Below are 16,225 nucleotides of genomic sequence, written 5' to 3'. Positions count from 1 at the left end.
ACCTGATCGCAAACATTTGGTTTAGATTTTATTTTAACAGTAGCTAACAAATAATAAAGGAAGAAACACCCCATATTACAATATATACATGTTTAACATGAATTCTGCAACATTTATATTTACAGTTAATGCTATGTTAGTGATTCTATGCAGGCAACTTTTAAACAGCTTACAGGAAGTAAATACAGAACGGGTGTTTGCAACGGAACAATATATTGTTTTTGGTCTTTTCCTTCTTAGAAGAGAAAAAAATGGACCGGTTTTCGTGGTCAAATGGGCTCTTAGAAATAAACGAAACTTTAGTGATACAGCAGAGAGGTGTCAGACTGTATGATGGTGATGATAAGGTAAAGTTTTATTATTTATTAGCAGTTTTTTATTGCTATCAAAACAGAAGCGAAAAATTAAGTAAGAAATTCGGTAATTAGATTATAGTGAGTCATATGAATATGTTGAATGAATATGTTCATTGAAAAATGCAATACTTGCATTTTTCAATGCAAGTATTGAAAAAAACGTCTTTAAAACTATACTCAAAACATGTTAAAATTATTGCCATAATGAAAAATTACTTCCTGTGTTACTACCAGGCAAAATTGGATGTTGGAGTCGCCTTGTTGAGTACACATCGGTTGATCTGGAGGGACGGAAAGAATCACGTAAGGAAATTTTAATAAAGCAAATGTTATTCATTCTCATGTTAAATTGATCTTTGACTCAAAGATGAGCCATAAAATAAGAGTTTACACATGCAGCATTGTTTGCGGATATGAGATGTGTAGTTATAGTGTTATTACTTATGATAGACACATTTTATTATAAACAGCAACTTATGATTGTTGCCATGTAACTTACAACATGAAACCAAAACTTTGGTCAGCATTCACCCTAAATAATTTATTCATATTGCTAGTTTTTGATCTTGCTTTAACATTTATGGTGATTACAGTTAAAAGTACTTTTCTATGATCTGTCTAATTATGACTTGTGAATTCCTTTCCATTTGACAGGACTGCTGCATGGCCATGCCCCTGTCTCAGATTATTTTCTTTGAAGAGCAGGCTGCAGGAATAGGAAAGAGGTACACAGAACTTGGATAGTTAGCTAGTTTCAATTACCTTGCTGTAACAACCATTCCCATTGTCAAAAGTGTAGTTGTACAGTACGGTATAATAATGCATTTGGCCTTATTCCTAACCCTATTTTAATGACTGAGAGACTCTTCAGGATTGGTGGGGGCAATATCATTATGAAAAAAAAAAGCAAAAAAAACAAAAAAAAGATTAATGATAGTGATACAAAGATGATCACTAATCATAAGTAATAATTCCTGTTTTAGTAGTGTCACGCAACTTAAATCTTTTTTTTTTTTTTTAAAAGCTATGATTAACTGTTTTATTTTTGCCTTAAAGTGCAAAAATAGTAATCCACCTGCATCCATCACCTGCCAACAAGGAGCCTGGTCCATACCAGAACAGCAAGTACTCTTTCATCAAGCTGTCTTTTAAAGAACATGGGCAGATTGAGGTATTCCCACATGCACACAGTTTTCAGAGCTCTTTCTTTTTTTAATCTTTGCACTCTCTTATTGATTTTCTATTTATGATTACCTGGCTGGAACTGATGCCGTACCATTCAATTGCAGTTTTACAGGAGACTGACAGAAGAGATTACCCAGAAAAGGTGGGAGAATACGCCAGTTTCACAACCCATCTCAACAGGAACTGGGCCTCAGGTTAGAATCTGAACAACATCCTTGTCAATTTATCTTAATCACAACCCTGTTCCAGACTGCAAGATAAGAGGTAGAGGATCATCCTGCTTCAAAATTAGGACTTTAAAGATTCAATCAGATATTTGTGACCACTTTAATTGTTATCCACTGGGTGGCAGTCTTTTTTACCTTTTTTACATTTTTTCTGTTAGTTGAGCTAATTAAACATAGTTTTTAAAAAAAAAACATAGTTAGATTAGTCATTATCCAGTAAAGTTAAATACTGGATATTTAACTTTAATATCCAGAATTTCTCTGCTGTTATGTTTCTTTGTTCTTGGATTATAGTTATCAGCTGTTGAATTTACTGTTTAACTGCGTGCGTTTTTCTTTCCCTTTGTGGTCATGTAGACAGGAAGGACACGCGCAGTGGGAATTGTTGGCATTGAAAGGAAGATAGAGGAGAAGAGGAAAGAAACGGACAAGAACATTTCTGAGGTAATCTCTGGAAACAAAAACGAAAAAAAAAAAAGCAAAGGAATGACCGTATTGAGATCCTGTATTTTCAGCTGATTCGTGGAAATATCTCAGAAGGAAGAAATGAAATCCAGATATCAGATAAAATATAAAAGCTACTAAAGGCAATGATATGGAGGAATAGCAATTTAAAAGCTAACATGAAAGTTGCATTTTTAACTGTCTTGTAGTCATGGATAGAGTGTTCTGTAAAATATTTATGTTTTACTATTAAATCTTCTGAACATCTGAAGCTTCAATAACTTTTCATATTTGTGTTTAGGCCTTTGAGGACCTCAGTAAGCTTATGGTGAAGGTAAAGGAAGCTTTTATTGTGTTTTCCTGCAAATATATAATGGAAATTATCTGCAAGTACATTGCAAAAGTAATCATACCCCTTCAATTTCACAACTGTCAATGTATTTTATTTGAATTTTATTGGACAAAAACAACTGTGACAATTTTTTCAAATGAAAATGTTCCATGCATTTGATTTCAACCATCCTGAGTAAATAGTTTGTAGAACCATTTTTTGAGGCAATGGCAGGAGCAAGTCTGTTTTGGGTATGTCTTTATCAGTTTTGCACATTTAGAGATTGAGTGATTATTTTTAGGGGACTTTTTATTTCTGTAAAATAGTTGGGCTATTTAGCTAAATTTACCATACTATTACCATATTTCACCATGTGAATGATGTGTTCAGAGTTACATATATTGTCAGTTTTTCCCAGGATGTAATCTTGCCTTAAGACAGTGGTTCCCAAACTTTTTCTTCTGCGCCTCCCCAGTGGTTTCCAAACATTTTCTGCGCCCCCCCTATGGATTACAAATGGCTGTCTTGGGGGGGCGGGGGGGGTATCGACTTTTTTGGGGGCAAAATGAATGTACGTAGCTGAAAATAGACACCAACATCGGTAGCCCTCAAGGTACTTGTTAAGCTTAAGGTTCTGTATTGATATTAGCTAGTCATCTTTAACTAACATTACCTGCATCCAACAGCTTTACTCAACTCAGTCGGTTAGTTTGGAGGGAAAAACTGTGAAAAGTTCTTTGCGTTTTGCTGGTTTGCTGCCATGATTCTAACACAAACCTACATAGCTCCGCACAGCAGCAGCAGGTCTCCTTCACAGGTGGAAACCCAGTGCTAGCGTCATAGCGCTCATGTTGCGTTTAAAGGCGGCTCGGAAAAACAGGTTACGACATGTTAACGACGGATTAAACAGTTTTAACTGCTGATAAAAGTGACAGAGGACATAGATATGGGAAGTGTGGCAGCCTCTACTGCATCAAATTGACAGGAATAACAGAGAGTTGGCCATTCTAAGGTAAAAACCCAGCGCATACAGTGTTCATGTTTTGTTTTTCCCGCGCCCCCCTGCAATGACACGGCGCCCCCCCTAGGGGGCGCGCCCCACAGTTTGGGAACCTCTGCCTTAAGATATTATCTGACCACAGTACCTTCTTCCACATGTTTGTTATGTTCCCTATGTAGCTTGTAGCAAACTGGAAAAGGGGCTTCATAAGACTCCTTTCCAAAGCCTTCTTTTTTAGCTCCACAACCCTGACATGTCCAGCATATTATACTAATTAGATCACCTCTGAAAGCAGTTGTTGCTAAGGGGTATTAGATTATAGGGGGCTAAATGCATGTGTATGCATATTAGCATTTATCATTTTTCTTTCTCTATACAGGTAAACACTCCTTTCTGTTGGTTGCAATCCTGTTATGTCCCAATAAAATAAATTTTTGGTTAGATGACACATTTTGAAGAGGTTAAAGGGGTAGGAATACTTTTGATGTGCATATGTTCAGTCACAAGTGAAAAGACCACATATTCTTGATCAGTATCAACCTCCAGTGTGATATTCTAAATGACCCTCTAACTGGCAGGCCAAAGAGATGGTGGAGTTATCCAGATCTATTGCAAGCAAGATCAAAGACAAACAGGGAGACATTACAGAAGATGAGGTAAGAATACCAGCAACAACATGAGATATAGTGATACTTTTAAAAATTAAAGTTTTTCCCTTCGTTCTTCAAATTTACTAAAGTATGAATCGGATACCATATTGCTTGGTATTAACTCATTGATGCTCAAAGATTAGCAACATTTTTTGAATCTACAGTTATGTTTCTTTCCATAGACAATTCGCTTTAAGTCTTACCTCTTGAGCATGGGCATTGCTAACCCTGTTACCAGGGAAACACACGGATCTGGTACTCATTATCATATGCAGCTGGCTAAGCAACTGGGAGATATGCTGCAGGCTCCTCTGGAGGTAGGTGTCTCAGCTGTTTGCTATCTACACAAGAATAAAACAAATTCAGGTTTTATTCTTGCAACTCTTGCATAAATTTCATGCTCTCTCTATGCTGCCATCTCAGGAGCGTGGCGGTATGATGGCTCTCACAGAGGTGTATTGTCTCGTCAACCGTGCCAGGGGGATGGAGGTGATGCTCACACGTTGATCGTGTCAGCTGATGTTTCATGTGACATAAGTTGGTAATTTGTACAGTTACACCCCAGACAAACATCTATGCTTATGGGGTTTTTTTCTTTCCTTTTTCCCCCAGCTTTTATCTCCTGAAGATTTGCTAAACGCCTGCAAAATGTTTGAGTCCTTGAAACTACCCTTGAGGTGAGTTTGACTTGTTTGTATTGCATTGTTTAAATTATCTGTGTGCGTTACATTCCTTTAGATGCTGAGAAGGTTAAGTGTTTAGCATAGACGAAGCTGACCAGGCTCTTCCTGCCTGGCTTCCTGTTGTGAGAACGTCTGTCCAGGCTTCCGCAGCTGTCATTTCCTGTTACTTCCTGTGTGTATGGTTTGTTTTGTTTTTTTTGTCCTTTCTTTTTTTCTTTTTTTTTTGTTTGAAATAACAAAAGCTAAGTTTTCCCATATTGGTTTTGGTTAACTGGTCCTTGTGAACCTAAGCTTTGTATTTCAATAAAGTAATTGTGGACCTTTTTAAAAAATGTTGTGCTGCAACAACAAACCTCTATGCATATTACTGGGATTTTATTTGGTGAAGTTAAGGAAGATAAAACATGGGTGTCAAAATTGTTATCTTCTTAAGTTGGAGTGTGGAATCCATATGTTTAAAGCCCCTTTTAATCTGATGTCCTGAAATAAAACCAGAGGATATCTGTGTCTCATTAACTTCTTTTTGTTGGTCTTGTTTCAGTTATTGCCATGTTTTATACCTTTAGGTCAGATGCCTAAATTCTGTGTATCAGTCCTGATCAATCACTTCTTTTCAACTAGTTATAAGATGATTCACGTTTTCCCACATCCTGTTGCACTGATTTAATAAACTGTGCCTTTCTTGCATATTTTATGTGTATATATTTTTTTATATATTGTTGTCTGTGTTTGTTTTAGTTTTACTCTCAATCCCTGACCGATTTCCTTGCTTCACTTTTTGTTTTGTTTTGTTTTGCTTTGGTGTCTTGTCTTGTGTGTAGGCTGCGTGTGTTTGACAGCGGTGTGATGGTGGTCCAGCTGCAGTCTCACAGTGAAGAGGAGATGATAGCCTCAGCTTTGGACAATGTGAGTTTCATCCTTCACAAACATCATACCCTAGCTTGTTCCACTATCTCCTAAATATTTGAGGCATTTACCCTTATTATTTGTCTTTATGATTTGTGATTTAATTGCAGGTGACAGAAAAAGGTTCCCTGACAGCAGAGGAGTTTGCAAAGCTCTTGGGTCTTTCTGTTCTTCTGTCTAAGGAGCGGTAAGCTAACATAAAATAGTCATCATCTGTGTCTTATGTTTGACAGTTGATAGTCTTTTTTTTTGCTCAATTTTGCACATTTGCTCTTCTTTATATGTGTTCTGTTTGCTTTTATTCTCAGGTTGCTGCTTGCTGAGAAGATGGGCCACCTATGTAGGGATGACTCTGTTGAGGGTTTAAGATTTTACCCAAACAGTTTTTGATCTGTTTAAATAAATGCTAAGAATATAGGATGAACATAAAAACTATACATGATGAACTCTGTCTGGTGATGACACTTCCTCTTCGTTGTGGGTCCTCTTCGTTGCTGTTCTGTTCTTTTTTTGTCTTTTAGAATACCTATTCTGTGAGGCAAAGTTATTGTCTTAATTATCGTTTTTCTAAATTACCTCTAAATAGGAATAAGGAAACGATTCTACATTATTTTACAGAATGCAGTTAATGCTTTCTGTTTATTTGATGTATTGTTTTCCACTTTCTTGTCTTTGTAATTTACCTGCAGGCTTATTTGAAGCTAGCACACTGTTATGAAACTCTTGCAGCCTCTAGTATCTGGATCCATTGTCCCAAAGTAAGCCACACATTTTTTATAATAAATGGTTGGAAACTTTTGCTGTTGTCCTGTTTGTTGTGCAATTCTCATGCATGTCTGGATGCGTAGCATTTCAGCGAACCATGTTACTTGACTTCGTCTTTGATATTTTGTCTTTCGGCCTTGTCTATCAGAAAAAGTCAGTTCTGCTCCATCATTTTCATTACAGGCCAAAATTTAATAAAGCCGCTACAAAATTTCCTTCCAATTTGGCTCATTTCCTAGAAAACGGGTCAATTCCAAATGACCACCGTCGAACTAAACAGACTTGTGACTAAATATAAATCAAAGCATTTTATTATCTAGCATTGGAAGCTGCCATTTTACAATATGTCCTACATCAACTTACCATAGAGAAACTAATAAATTTGTAAGAGATGAGCATTTAGCAATATGCACCAGTCAATGGCCATATCTTTTTAGCTTTGATCTGTGTGGAGCGTTTGAAACTCAGAGTCAGATCACTCTTTGTCCCCGTTGTGAACTGAGCTGATCAGTGAACTGTTTCATCCCCAGAGAAGCTTCCTGTTATTTTTTTTTTTCCTTGTCTCACTGAAGGAAAAATGAAGGTCGGTGAGACTGATTAGATTAGCTTGCCATGTGGTTCACTTATTGATAATAGTTGAGCTCAATTCATTCAGGAAATCTGGCTTGAGGCAAGTAGGTCAATACAAATGTGTTTACATTTTAAGATATTGCTTGTTCTACTTTATCAGTGCAAGGTGGACTGATAGAAATGATATGACAAATATACTGCTCAAAAAAATAAAGGGAACATTTCACTTTAATTTTGTGTGTGGCTCCAAATTCCAGGCCTCCATTAATTAATAAATTTGATTTCCATTGATGATTTTTGTGTGATTTTGTTGTCAGCACATTCAACTTTGTACAGAACAAAGTATTCAATGAGAATATTTCATTCATTCAGATCTAGGATGTGTTATTTGAGTGTTCCCTTTATTTTTTGAGCAGTATATAATAAAGGTACAGTGATATACCTTGGTTATTTTCTTACTATTTATTATTTGCCAAAATGCATATGCAGAATCTGACAGAATAAGACTCTTATTGAAATGTTTTGTTATTTTAACCACTTATGTGCTACACATGCTTTGAATAATTTTTAGTATTGTCCATTGTTTTCTTGAACACGGGATTTCCTGTTTTTCTGTGGAATAGTGAGCTATTCTAGTTTTATTTTAGAGGAAGGCAAAATGATGAGAACAACTTTCAAATCAATGGATTCTGTGCATGTTGTGGAGTGTGAAGGTTAGGCTAAGGGGAAATTTTAATAACCCACTGACTCTAGATACATTCAGATATATTGGGATTTTTTTCATCTCCAGGGCTCAATTTTGTCATGAAGTTTTAAATCAATGTTTCATCCAGTTTACATTTCTCAAGTTGTTGATTCACTTTTGTGAAAAAATAAATAAACAAATAAATAAATAAATAAATAAATGCATGATTTTCTTTGAAAGCATTGTATATTTGGTCAAATAAGTGACATATTTGATAAGCAGGGGGACAAGTTTTTTAGTTAGTCCGCTAGATGCATTCTTCTACATCTTTGTGACGTCGTTTGAAGTATTTTTAGTATATTTGGTGAATAGATTCAGAAATTATGCTTTCTCTAGCAAAGTTTTGCCATTTTACTTGATCAATTTCTCTATTTCTCTGGTGACATACCAAACAACACCTTTAGCCCATAAAGATAATTTAATAGATAACTGTCAGGGCTGTTACTGGTATGATTACAGATGTTTGGACTGAAGGTAAGATTAGTATCTGATTAGCCACAGTAGTTTAAACTATTTTGTGTACTGATTAAACCATGAAATTGTTGGATGATGAAATAGCTACATAATGTGTTCAAATTTTGAGAAATGTCTGTCATTATTTATAAACTTTCATGTGAATACATTTGTCCATTTATTTATTTTTAATTTCATAGCACTTATACTTATCCTATAATACTTTAAGTAAATTGTATTGTGGCACTATAGCCTCATTATCCAGTAGTTTCGGTTATTAACATAACATTTCAAGTATGGTTGGACTGAAGGTAAGGTCAGTAATTCGTTTTATTTTTAATGGAAATAAAATCCGGGAGAAGATCAAATGAATGCGGTCTGCTAACTGTCGAGTGACTACGGGCAGATGGCACGCGCTCTTCAACTCAGACGCTCTCGGGCTTTGGTACCGCTGGATGTCGGTGAAACGTTTTATCAGGCTGGAGAAGAACATTATTTTACCGCAGTTCCTGCTGTACGTAAGAAATTGGAACAAAAATAATGTGTAGGCTTTCACAAACAAGATACGTAAGTACAACATTATTTCCTATATTCGAGCACTACGTACTAAGTTTACTAGAGCTCACGCGTAATAGTATGACTTACATTTATAAATAAGCGATAGTCGTGTGTTTAAAAGACCTAAGGCTGCATGTTGTTTGGTTTAATGGCAGTCTGACTAGAAAAGCTCCTGGAATTCAATGTGTGTCGGCTAATTTCTTTTTATTAATGTTGTACATTTTATAACCTTTTATTCTGTCTCCATAAGAAAAACTACTCGCGTTTTGAAAAAAAAAAAAAAACTTTAATATTGTAGTATTGGACTTAATCCTCTTTCATAACTTTTAGTCAGTGCTTTTGTTTGTTTTACTCAAGTTAGTTAGTTGCACGTGTAGTCACAGTAAAAGTGCACATATTGTGCAGCTGTTGTTTTATACTTTTATTTGTATTTTGTATGTGTTTATCTGTTAAATTTTTTTGGTAGTATTTTTGCCTGAGAGTTTACTATCCATTGTCTGTTCTTAACAGACTCTGTTATTTTAATTGATTAAAAAGTGTACCTAAGGATATCAGTAAAGGAATCTGAACTAACTGTACAGTTGCCTTAGTGCTATGAGTTTATATGGCATTTAAGATATTTTTAATCCTAATCCTAAATTTTTGTGGAGATAAAAATCTTGGATATCTCAAAGATTAGCAAAAGTATAGATTCAGTATTTTTTATAAAGTTCCACATAGTTCGTTACACGGTTAATGTGCTCCATTGAATTCTGCTAAAACATTATTTTTTCTTTCTTCTATTACCATACAAAATTATGTGTTCTATAATACCATAATTTAGGGCTGCACCATATTGGAAAATCATGTGATGGCAATAATATTGATAAATATGGAGATGACAATATCAGTTTCTTTCCTCTCAATCTGTGCTTCCTACTATATGTGACCTTTATTTTTGACTGGGGCTTAAAATCACTACCTGTGCCTGAGATAAACTACTTTATTAAAGCAATAGAGAACACCAATCAAAAATATGTGCAGTCACCCATAAATAGAACTTTGCTCTTAGGTTCGAACAAAGCCCTCCAAAGGAACGTAAGCTAGGTTGTGGCGACAACACCTTATTCCCATTGTGTGCTTAATAGGAAGAGGAGGACCAACCTAAAAACCCAGAAAACTGGTGTTTGTTGTTTCATACTATGAGTTTCCTGTTTTCCATAGCTCAGTAGAAAGAAAACCCCTGTTCAATGTCTTTGCCCATTTGAGATTGGAGTCTTTGTGAATGGTTCTGTTTTTTTTTTTTTTTTTTTTTTTTTTTTTTTTGGGTTTTTTTGTAGCAATTACATTTTTGATCTGTGATTTATAGATGTGAACGATGGTTGAGTGAGACGGTCATGTGGTGTGGAAGTAAGAAGAGAAACAGACATCGGAATGCCACAGGCTGTCTCGCTGCTGCCCTTCCTTCTTGTGCTCATAGGATATGGTGAGTGTCGCAAAGACTTTCATCTTGATTACAGTGTGTGTTTGAAAATGCAGTGGGGTTTTTTGTATAAAATACAAAGGATACAAAGCTTCTAAATACCATAGTACAAGTATTCAGTCCACTAAGTCTATCATTCAATAAGATAAAAAGAAAAAGTTGAGCTTAACAAAAAAGTTTCTGATGATAACTTGAATGAAGAGGCAGCTTCTGCCTGTTCCGTCTTTATTTTGTTGAAAGTTACTATGTGAGAATGTGGTTAGAGAAACAATGTGGGACATACAGTCATTAAATAATCAAAAAAGGGATGTAATGTCTATCTTAAAAATGTAGATGCCCACAAAAGGCTACAAAAATTATAGAGTTCTGTTTATTTATTTTTTATGAAACTTTCTAACATTTGCTAGCTTGGATTGATTGGATATAGGTTTGCTATTTGCATGTATTTGTAGATGTAAAAGTTAATGGCATAATCCAACTTTTCCCTTATTAATTGCTCTTTGTAAGCAATCACCATCAATGTGCAAGTACCTCTAGCAGTGTAATCAAACTTCAGAATGATGCTCCTACTGATTCTAAATATCTTTTTCTTTGCTCTTTTTCTCTTTTTCAGCTTTTGCAGGGCTCAGTATTTGGCCCTCTTTCCATGTGGCCCTTAGCAATGGGAGTGTATTTGTGGACTTTAGCGCAAAATCAAATAACAACACCATCACCAACATGAGCCTCTCTCTAGTCAACATGGAAACCAATACTTCAGTTCTTTCACGGATCCTCCCCAGCAACCAACTGGTTGGCAGGGAGGAGTTTGATTGTTCCTGCTTCCTGTACGCAGGAACTTTCCGGTTCCTGCTGAGGCAGACAAGCATCACCACTGTTTTTCATGCTAACAGAACAGATGTCAGCAGCACAGAAAGCTCAGCCTCCTGGTGGAGCTCTGAACTGCAAGTGCAGTGGCCCACTTTTCACATTTCTGTGGAGAAAGCAGGAAACCACTCTGAATATTTTCAGGTAAAACAAACTGAAATTTAATTTATCAAGCTATTTTTTTTTTGCCTATTTACTGTTGTACAATCAGAAAAAAAAAATAATTTGCATACCTCTCTTTTGTTGGTTATTCACAGGTTGTGTTATCCACTAATGAACACTTTCAGGCTTGCTCCAGAGGCACTGACTCTGCCCTCTTCTTAGAAGTGAGTTATATGGAGTACAACCAGATCGGACGAAGTACCATTGACAAAGTTCGAGCTCAAACACGGAAACCGTTCAAGCCGCTTCGTTCGCAGAGTGTTGAGCTGCCCTGTGCTTTCCCGTTCACTGAGAGGGACTTCTTAAGAGTGGCTCTGCGATCCCCTCACACAGTACAAGAAGTGAAGAGCCCTGTTCCTCTCTATCTGTCCCGTATTTTCTCCTACAAACTAGTGGTGGAAAACGCCAATGCTTATAAAAATGGTTGTATGGGCACAATGACTGTTAAGATGATATCCCCACCTTGCACTCATGTCAATGGAAAAATACTGCTATATAATGCAGGCCTCGCAAGCGGGGGTGACTTAACTTCCCTGTCGATGGAGTTTAGACCAGAGGAACAATCTTCTTCTGTGCTTGCATCTAATTGGCTCACACAAGGGGAGAATGAGACTGAATTCAACTGCTCTGTTTTTTACCCAGGAAGAAATAAGTATTGCTTCCGCTTTGTTTTCAACTTCAGTCAATCCCCTAGTCCAGCACAGACATGTCTGGTGGTTTACAGAAGAGCAGGTGAGATTTAGCTGATAAGTTTTGTTGCCATATGAAATATAAATAACCACATTTCCACAGTGTCAGTGGAAGGCAAATATACTTTTAGCAAAAATTTAGCTCAGCTCATAAAACACACAAAAAACTGAGCTACCATTCTAAAACTTTGTAATCACCTTAAATATAAATGTGAATGAGCTGAAAGTGTATTATGATGCAGTATACTGTGTGGAGATTTTTCTCCAGCATGGACTGGGAAACTGGTTAGAGTTAATGGGACCTAGATACAGGGTAATCAAGGAAGAAGACCTGCTAGAGCTTTCTATGGCTCAACACAGAGCAGAGGTTCACCTTTCCTCTTGAGCCATGAGAGGAAAGGTGCAGCCAAAACTGCAATAAAAAGAGTTTAGATGAAAACTTTTTTTTTTTTTTTTTTTTTTTTTTTGCCTGGACTAGAATCAAATGTGGTCCAGAACTAGATTTGATTCTGAATCTGTGACAAGCTTTAAACATAGATGCTTTCCATCCAGTTTGACTGAATATAAGATACATTTTAAAAAATATGCAAATTAATCTTATGATGGCTAAATCTGATAGAGACAGATATAGTTAGATTTAGAGGGAAAAGTGGTTTTGAAAAAATATTGACTTAATTTGTTTTGGTTGAGCACATAAAATCCAAATAACATACATTAGGGATTGTGTTTGCAACATGACAGAAGGCAGAGGAGGTTAAAGGGTGTAATATTATATTTACACTATATGTGTATTTAATTTTGCGTTGCAGAATCTTGGGGACCCTGGCACCCATGGAGTGTTTGCAGTGCGACTTGTGGAGAGGCAGTGAGGGAAAGAGTTCGAGAGTGTTTGCTGCCCTCTGGTGTGCGAGGCACGCAGTGCATTGGCATGATGAAGGAACAATCTCTATGTTCCCTGGAAGACTGTGACAGTAAGTGCTATTAAATCCATTTTTTACACAAATATTTGTTCTCTAAAGCAGTGGTTTCCATGTTTTCTGTAATATCCTATTGGCAGAAAATTGCCTGGAGCTATTTTAGCTACATTAAGGTTACATCTCCTATATTTTATTAGAGTTACCAAAACTGGAATCAAATGGAAAATAGACCAAAATAAAATAAGGTTTCTTAGCTATAATACAAAATTAAATTATATTGCCCGTAAGGTTTACACATTTTTTAAATAATTATCTTAATAATTCATGAAAATACTTTTCACAAAAACGTGAAATGCAATGACTTGAGTAAATGAGCATAGAATCTTGTGGAAAAGAAGGGGGCAAGAAGTAAACATATTTTTATCTTTTTTTTTCTTTCTTATTTTTTACTACTGTAACAATTATATAAAAAACATTTTTATGGTTACCAAAGTTGATCCCAACTTTGGTAACCACTGTCCTGGAGTCCAGAGTGGTTATAGAGCTGAATTTAATACCTAGTGCAGTGTCATTAGTGATTAAATTATATCCTTGTAACTAATTTAAATATAATGTTATTTTCCTTTTACTCCTTAGTGTTGTCTTCTCCATCTCCATCTCTTCCCTCTGTACCTGAGGGAGCATCCCCGCTGGGTGGAAACATGATTGTGGTGTTGGGTATTTCCCTCTGCTTGGCAGTGATCATGGCAACAGTTGTGGTGACTGTGTGGAGAAAGCTTTGTCAAACCCCTCAGTGTAGCTCAGTCCACAGAGGCTCCATTCATTCCCCTGGTGGGCGCAAACTTTCAGATGAGGCCTCCATCTGTGGCCATAGCCTCCAAAGGCCCAGCCTGTCTGACAGTCATTGCCCATCGGGGGCAGTCGTTCCCCAAAAAGAGAGACCCTCACTCGGAGCGCAGCCTCTCTCACCACAGGCACTGGTGAAATCACTTTCACAGGATCCAGAAAGAATATCTCCCACAGGTCAGAAGGTGCTACCACCGATATTTGGGTATGTTTACATATTTTTTCTATCAATATTTTTTTTATCAGTGTCTAATTATGTTTGTCCCATCTAGCTTTAATAAACAAGACACCATATTCTTTGTAGCTATCGTTTGGCTCAGCAACAGCTGAAAGAGATGAAGAAGCAAGGGTTAAAAGAGGCCACACAGCTGTACCATGTCTCTTCAAGTCCTGTCCATGATACTGTGGTAGAGACCTGCGCCTCACCCACAACCTCACCAATTCCTTCACCTACTGAGTTTGCTTGTTCTGCCCTTCCCTTGGGTTTGCAGGACAATGTCAACCACAGCCATTTTTGTACATCGACTCCCTTATCTGGGACATTGGGGGTCACATCAGACAGACTGAGTCCAAGGGTCGAGATAGTTTTGGGTCCTCCTCCTGTCTCTGGGAGGAGCTCTAAATGGCATGACCGCACAGCTGACTGGGTGGAGATGGTAGAGAGGAGCAAAATGCCCGGTCTTAGGAGAGAAGGAGATGAAGCATCGGCAAATAGTTTCCACAAGAATCCAAACTTCAGACGGACCTCCAGTTTTAGTGACACCAAACTCCTTTCGACTTCTTCAGCTCAGTCCACGCAGTTTAGAGAAAGGAGCATGACCCAGGTCATCCACCCAACTTTATTACTTTTTACCTCAATTTTTATCCAGTTTATATACTCAATATATTGACTCAAGATCAATAAAGATGTGATTCCACGTTGTCCTTCTCAGGTGGGATCGCGGACGCTTCCAGAAGGAAGTTCTTGGACCAAAGGAAGATGGGAGAGACAGCCTCACCCGTCTTACCCCATCCCAGAACACAGAGTCTCAGACTGGAGTGCTACCAAACCCCAGAGTAATGAGCAGAGGAAGGTTTGGATGGGGACGACACATAACAGTCAAGTCAAGCACACTGGAACAAACACTAATAGTATTTCAATATCTGAGAAACATGCTAAAGACTTCAGTGGCAGAGCGGAAAGAAAGAGGCTTGCAGACCCTGAAGGCAGAGGTGGAGAGTTGGTCTCAGGGATTGGCGGTCCATCCTTTACACATCCTTGGTCTCATGAGGTGAATCAGCTGGGTGTAGACCGAGCTGAGCGGGCTGAGCAGAACTGGAACCGCCGTGGCCCATCACCTATCCAAAGGAACATTCTGGCCCGGAAACTGAAAGAGGCTCAGTCCTGCTCTGGAGCCAAGGGACGCCAGCGCAGCTCCAGCTTCAACGTTTCATCATCTGATCGAAGGAAAGATTGGTGCAACTCTCTGCCAATGTCTAGAGACCAGAGCAGCAGCGGTGGCTCCCCCTATAGGCTAAGTGAGGCGGAACAAAGGATGCTGGACTTGGATCTAACCCCAGTTTTTGTACAGGAGAAGCAGTAGAAAGTCAGTTATTATTACAGTATTATGTTAACAATTTTTATATGCTGAAAGAACAAATAGAACAACTAACTCTTTAACATTTTTAATGCATTATTTTTAATATTTCCATGGTATAATGAGCACATTCACCCTTCTGCAAGGTTAAACACCAGCTAGATTGGTGATAGATTTCAAGATGCATTAAAAAAATGGTTTATATCAACTCTAAATCTACAGTTTCAGCAATGCTGGGAAGTCTCAGTGCTTATTATAGTAACAATTGGGGTGGTTTCTGTTTTTCAGGCAGGAATTTGGTATTCTAATTTGTGTAGTAGTACATATGCAGTATTAAACTGCAATTGTGTTCAACAACTAACACAGTGTCTTTGATTGGGGTTAAGAGGACTGAAGACGCATACATTTTCAAATTCATACAATTTTGAAAACCACATATCCTTTTTTTCCGTTTCCTAAGTATGCTATAATTTGTGTCGTCATCACATAAAATCACATTGAAATACATGAAGTATGGGGTTTTAACATAAAGTGTGAAAAAAGTTAAGGGGCATGAATTCTTTTGCAAGGCACTTTAAATAGGAACACTGGTGAAACAATGAAGCTAAAATACTGTTTATTTAAAAATCTGGCAATTTTACAGTCTCAGAAATGCTCACTGGAAAAAAATATATAAAATATGTTCTGTTGATTTTAGCTATAATTTGAAGTTGAAGCAAAGGCAGTAATTAAAATACAAAGAATATATATATATATATATATATATATATATATATATATATATTTTTTTTTTTTTTTTTTTTTTTAATTCCTTTTTTTTTTTTTTTTTTAGACA

At 37.0% G+C, this 16,225-nt stretch overlaps 2 protein-coding genes across 2 annotated transcripts; both read left to right on the top strand.

The window, feature by feature from the left end:
• The first annotated feature begins 164 nt into the window (after positions 1-164).
• On the top strand, positions 165-6,580 carry vps36 (vacuolar protein sorting 36 homolog). The gene is made up of 14 exons (XM_015049014.1): positions 165-347; positions 591-659; positions 1,011-1,081; positions 1,413-1,527; positions 1,646-1,735; positions 2,126-2,212; positions 2,514-2,546; positions 4,122-4,199; positions 4,376-4,510; positions 4,617-4,682; positions 4,806-4,870; positions 5,698-5,782; positions 5,893-5,969; positions 6,091-6,580. Exons 1-14 carry the CDS (start codon positions 252-254, stop codon positions 6,170-6,172), a joined length of 1,149 nt encoding a protein of 382 aa, XP_014904500.1. The 5' UTR covers positions 165-251; the 3' UTR covers positions 6,173-6,580.
• A 1,972-nt stretch (positions 6,581-8,552) lies between these two features.
• Positions 8,553-16,111, top strand: thsd1 (thrombospondin, type I, domain containing 1). The gene is made up of 8 exons (XM_015049013.1): positions 8,553-8,882; positions 10,222-10,338; positions 10,949-11,343; positions 11,457-12,093; positions 12,860-13,021; positions 13,604-14,018; positions 14,118-14,637; positions 14,746-16,111. Exons 2-8 carry the CDS (start codon positions 10,287-10,289, stop codon positions 15,394-15,396), a joined length of 2,832 nt encoding a protein of 943 aa, XP_014904499.1. The 5' UTR covers positions 8,553-8,882; positions 10,222-10,286; the 3' UTR covers positions 15,397-16,111.
• Positions 16,112-16,225: the final 114 nt, after the last annotated feature.

This window comes from Poecilia latipinna, unplaced genomic scaffold (genome assembly GCF_001443285.1).
Source record: "Poecilia latipinna isolate Pla-1442-1.1 unplaced genomic scaffold, P_latipinna-1.0 Scaffold918, whole genome shotgun sequence".
Taxonomy (NCBI): domain Eukaryota; kingdom Metazoa; phylum Chordata; class Actinopteri; order Cyprinodontiformes; family Poeciliidae; genus Poecilia; species Poecilia latipinna.
This window is presented reverse-complemented; position numbering and strand designations above follow the sequence as displayed.

What these genes read in the sequence shown, in the direction of transcription:
- vps36 (XM_015049014.1), top strand. Translation starts at nt 252, where the DNA reads ATGGACCGGTTTTCGTGGTCAAATGGGCTCTTAGAAATAAACGAAACT. An exon ending in TGTATGATGGTGATGATAAG is followed by an intron (nt 348 to 590) that starts GTAAAGTTTTAT and finishes TGTTACTACCAG; the next exon opens with GCAAAATTGGATGTTGGAGT. An exon ending in AAGAACATGGGCAGATTGAG is followed by an intron (nt 1,528 to 1,645) that starts GTATTCCCACAT and finishes ATTCAATTGCAG; the next exon opens with TTTTACAGGAGACTGACAGA.
- thsd1 (XM_015049013.1), top strand. Translation starts at nt 10,287, where the DNA reads ATGCCACAGGCTGTCTCGCTGCTGCCCTTCCTTCTTGTGCTCATAGGA. An exon ending in GGTGGTTTACAGAAGAGCAG is followed by an intron (nt 12,094 to 12,859) that starts GTGAGATTTAGC and finishes TTTGCGTTGCAG; the next exon opens with AATCTTGGGGACCCTGGCAC. An exon ending in TTCCCTGGAAGACTGTGACA is followed by an intron (nt 13,022 to 13,603) that starts GTAAGTGCTATT and finishes TTTACTCCTTAG; the next exon opens with TGTTGTCTTCTCCATCTCCA.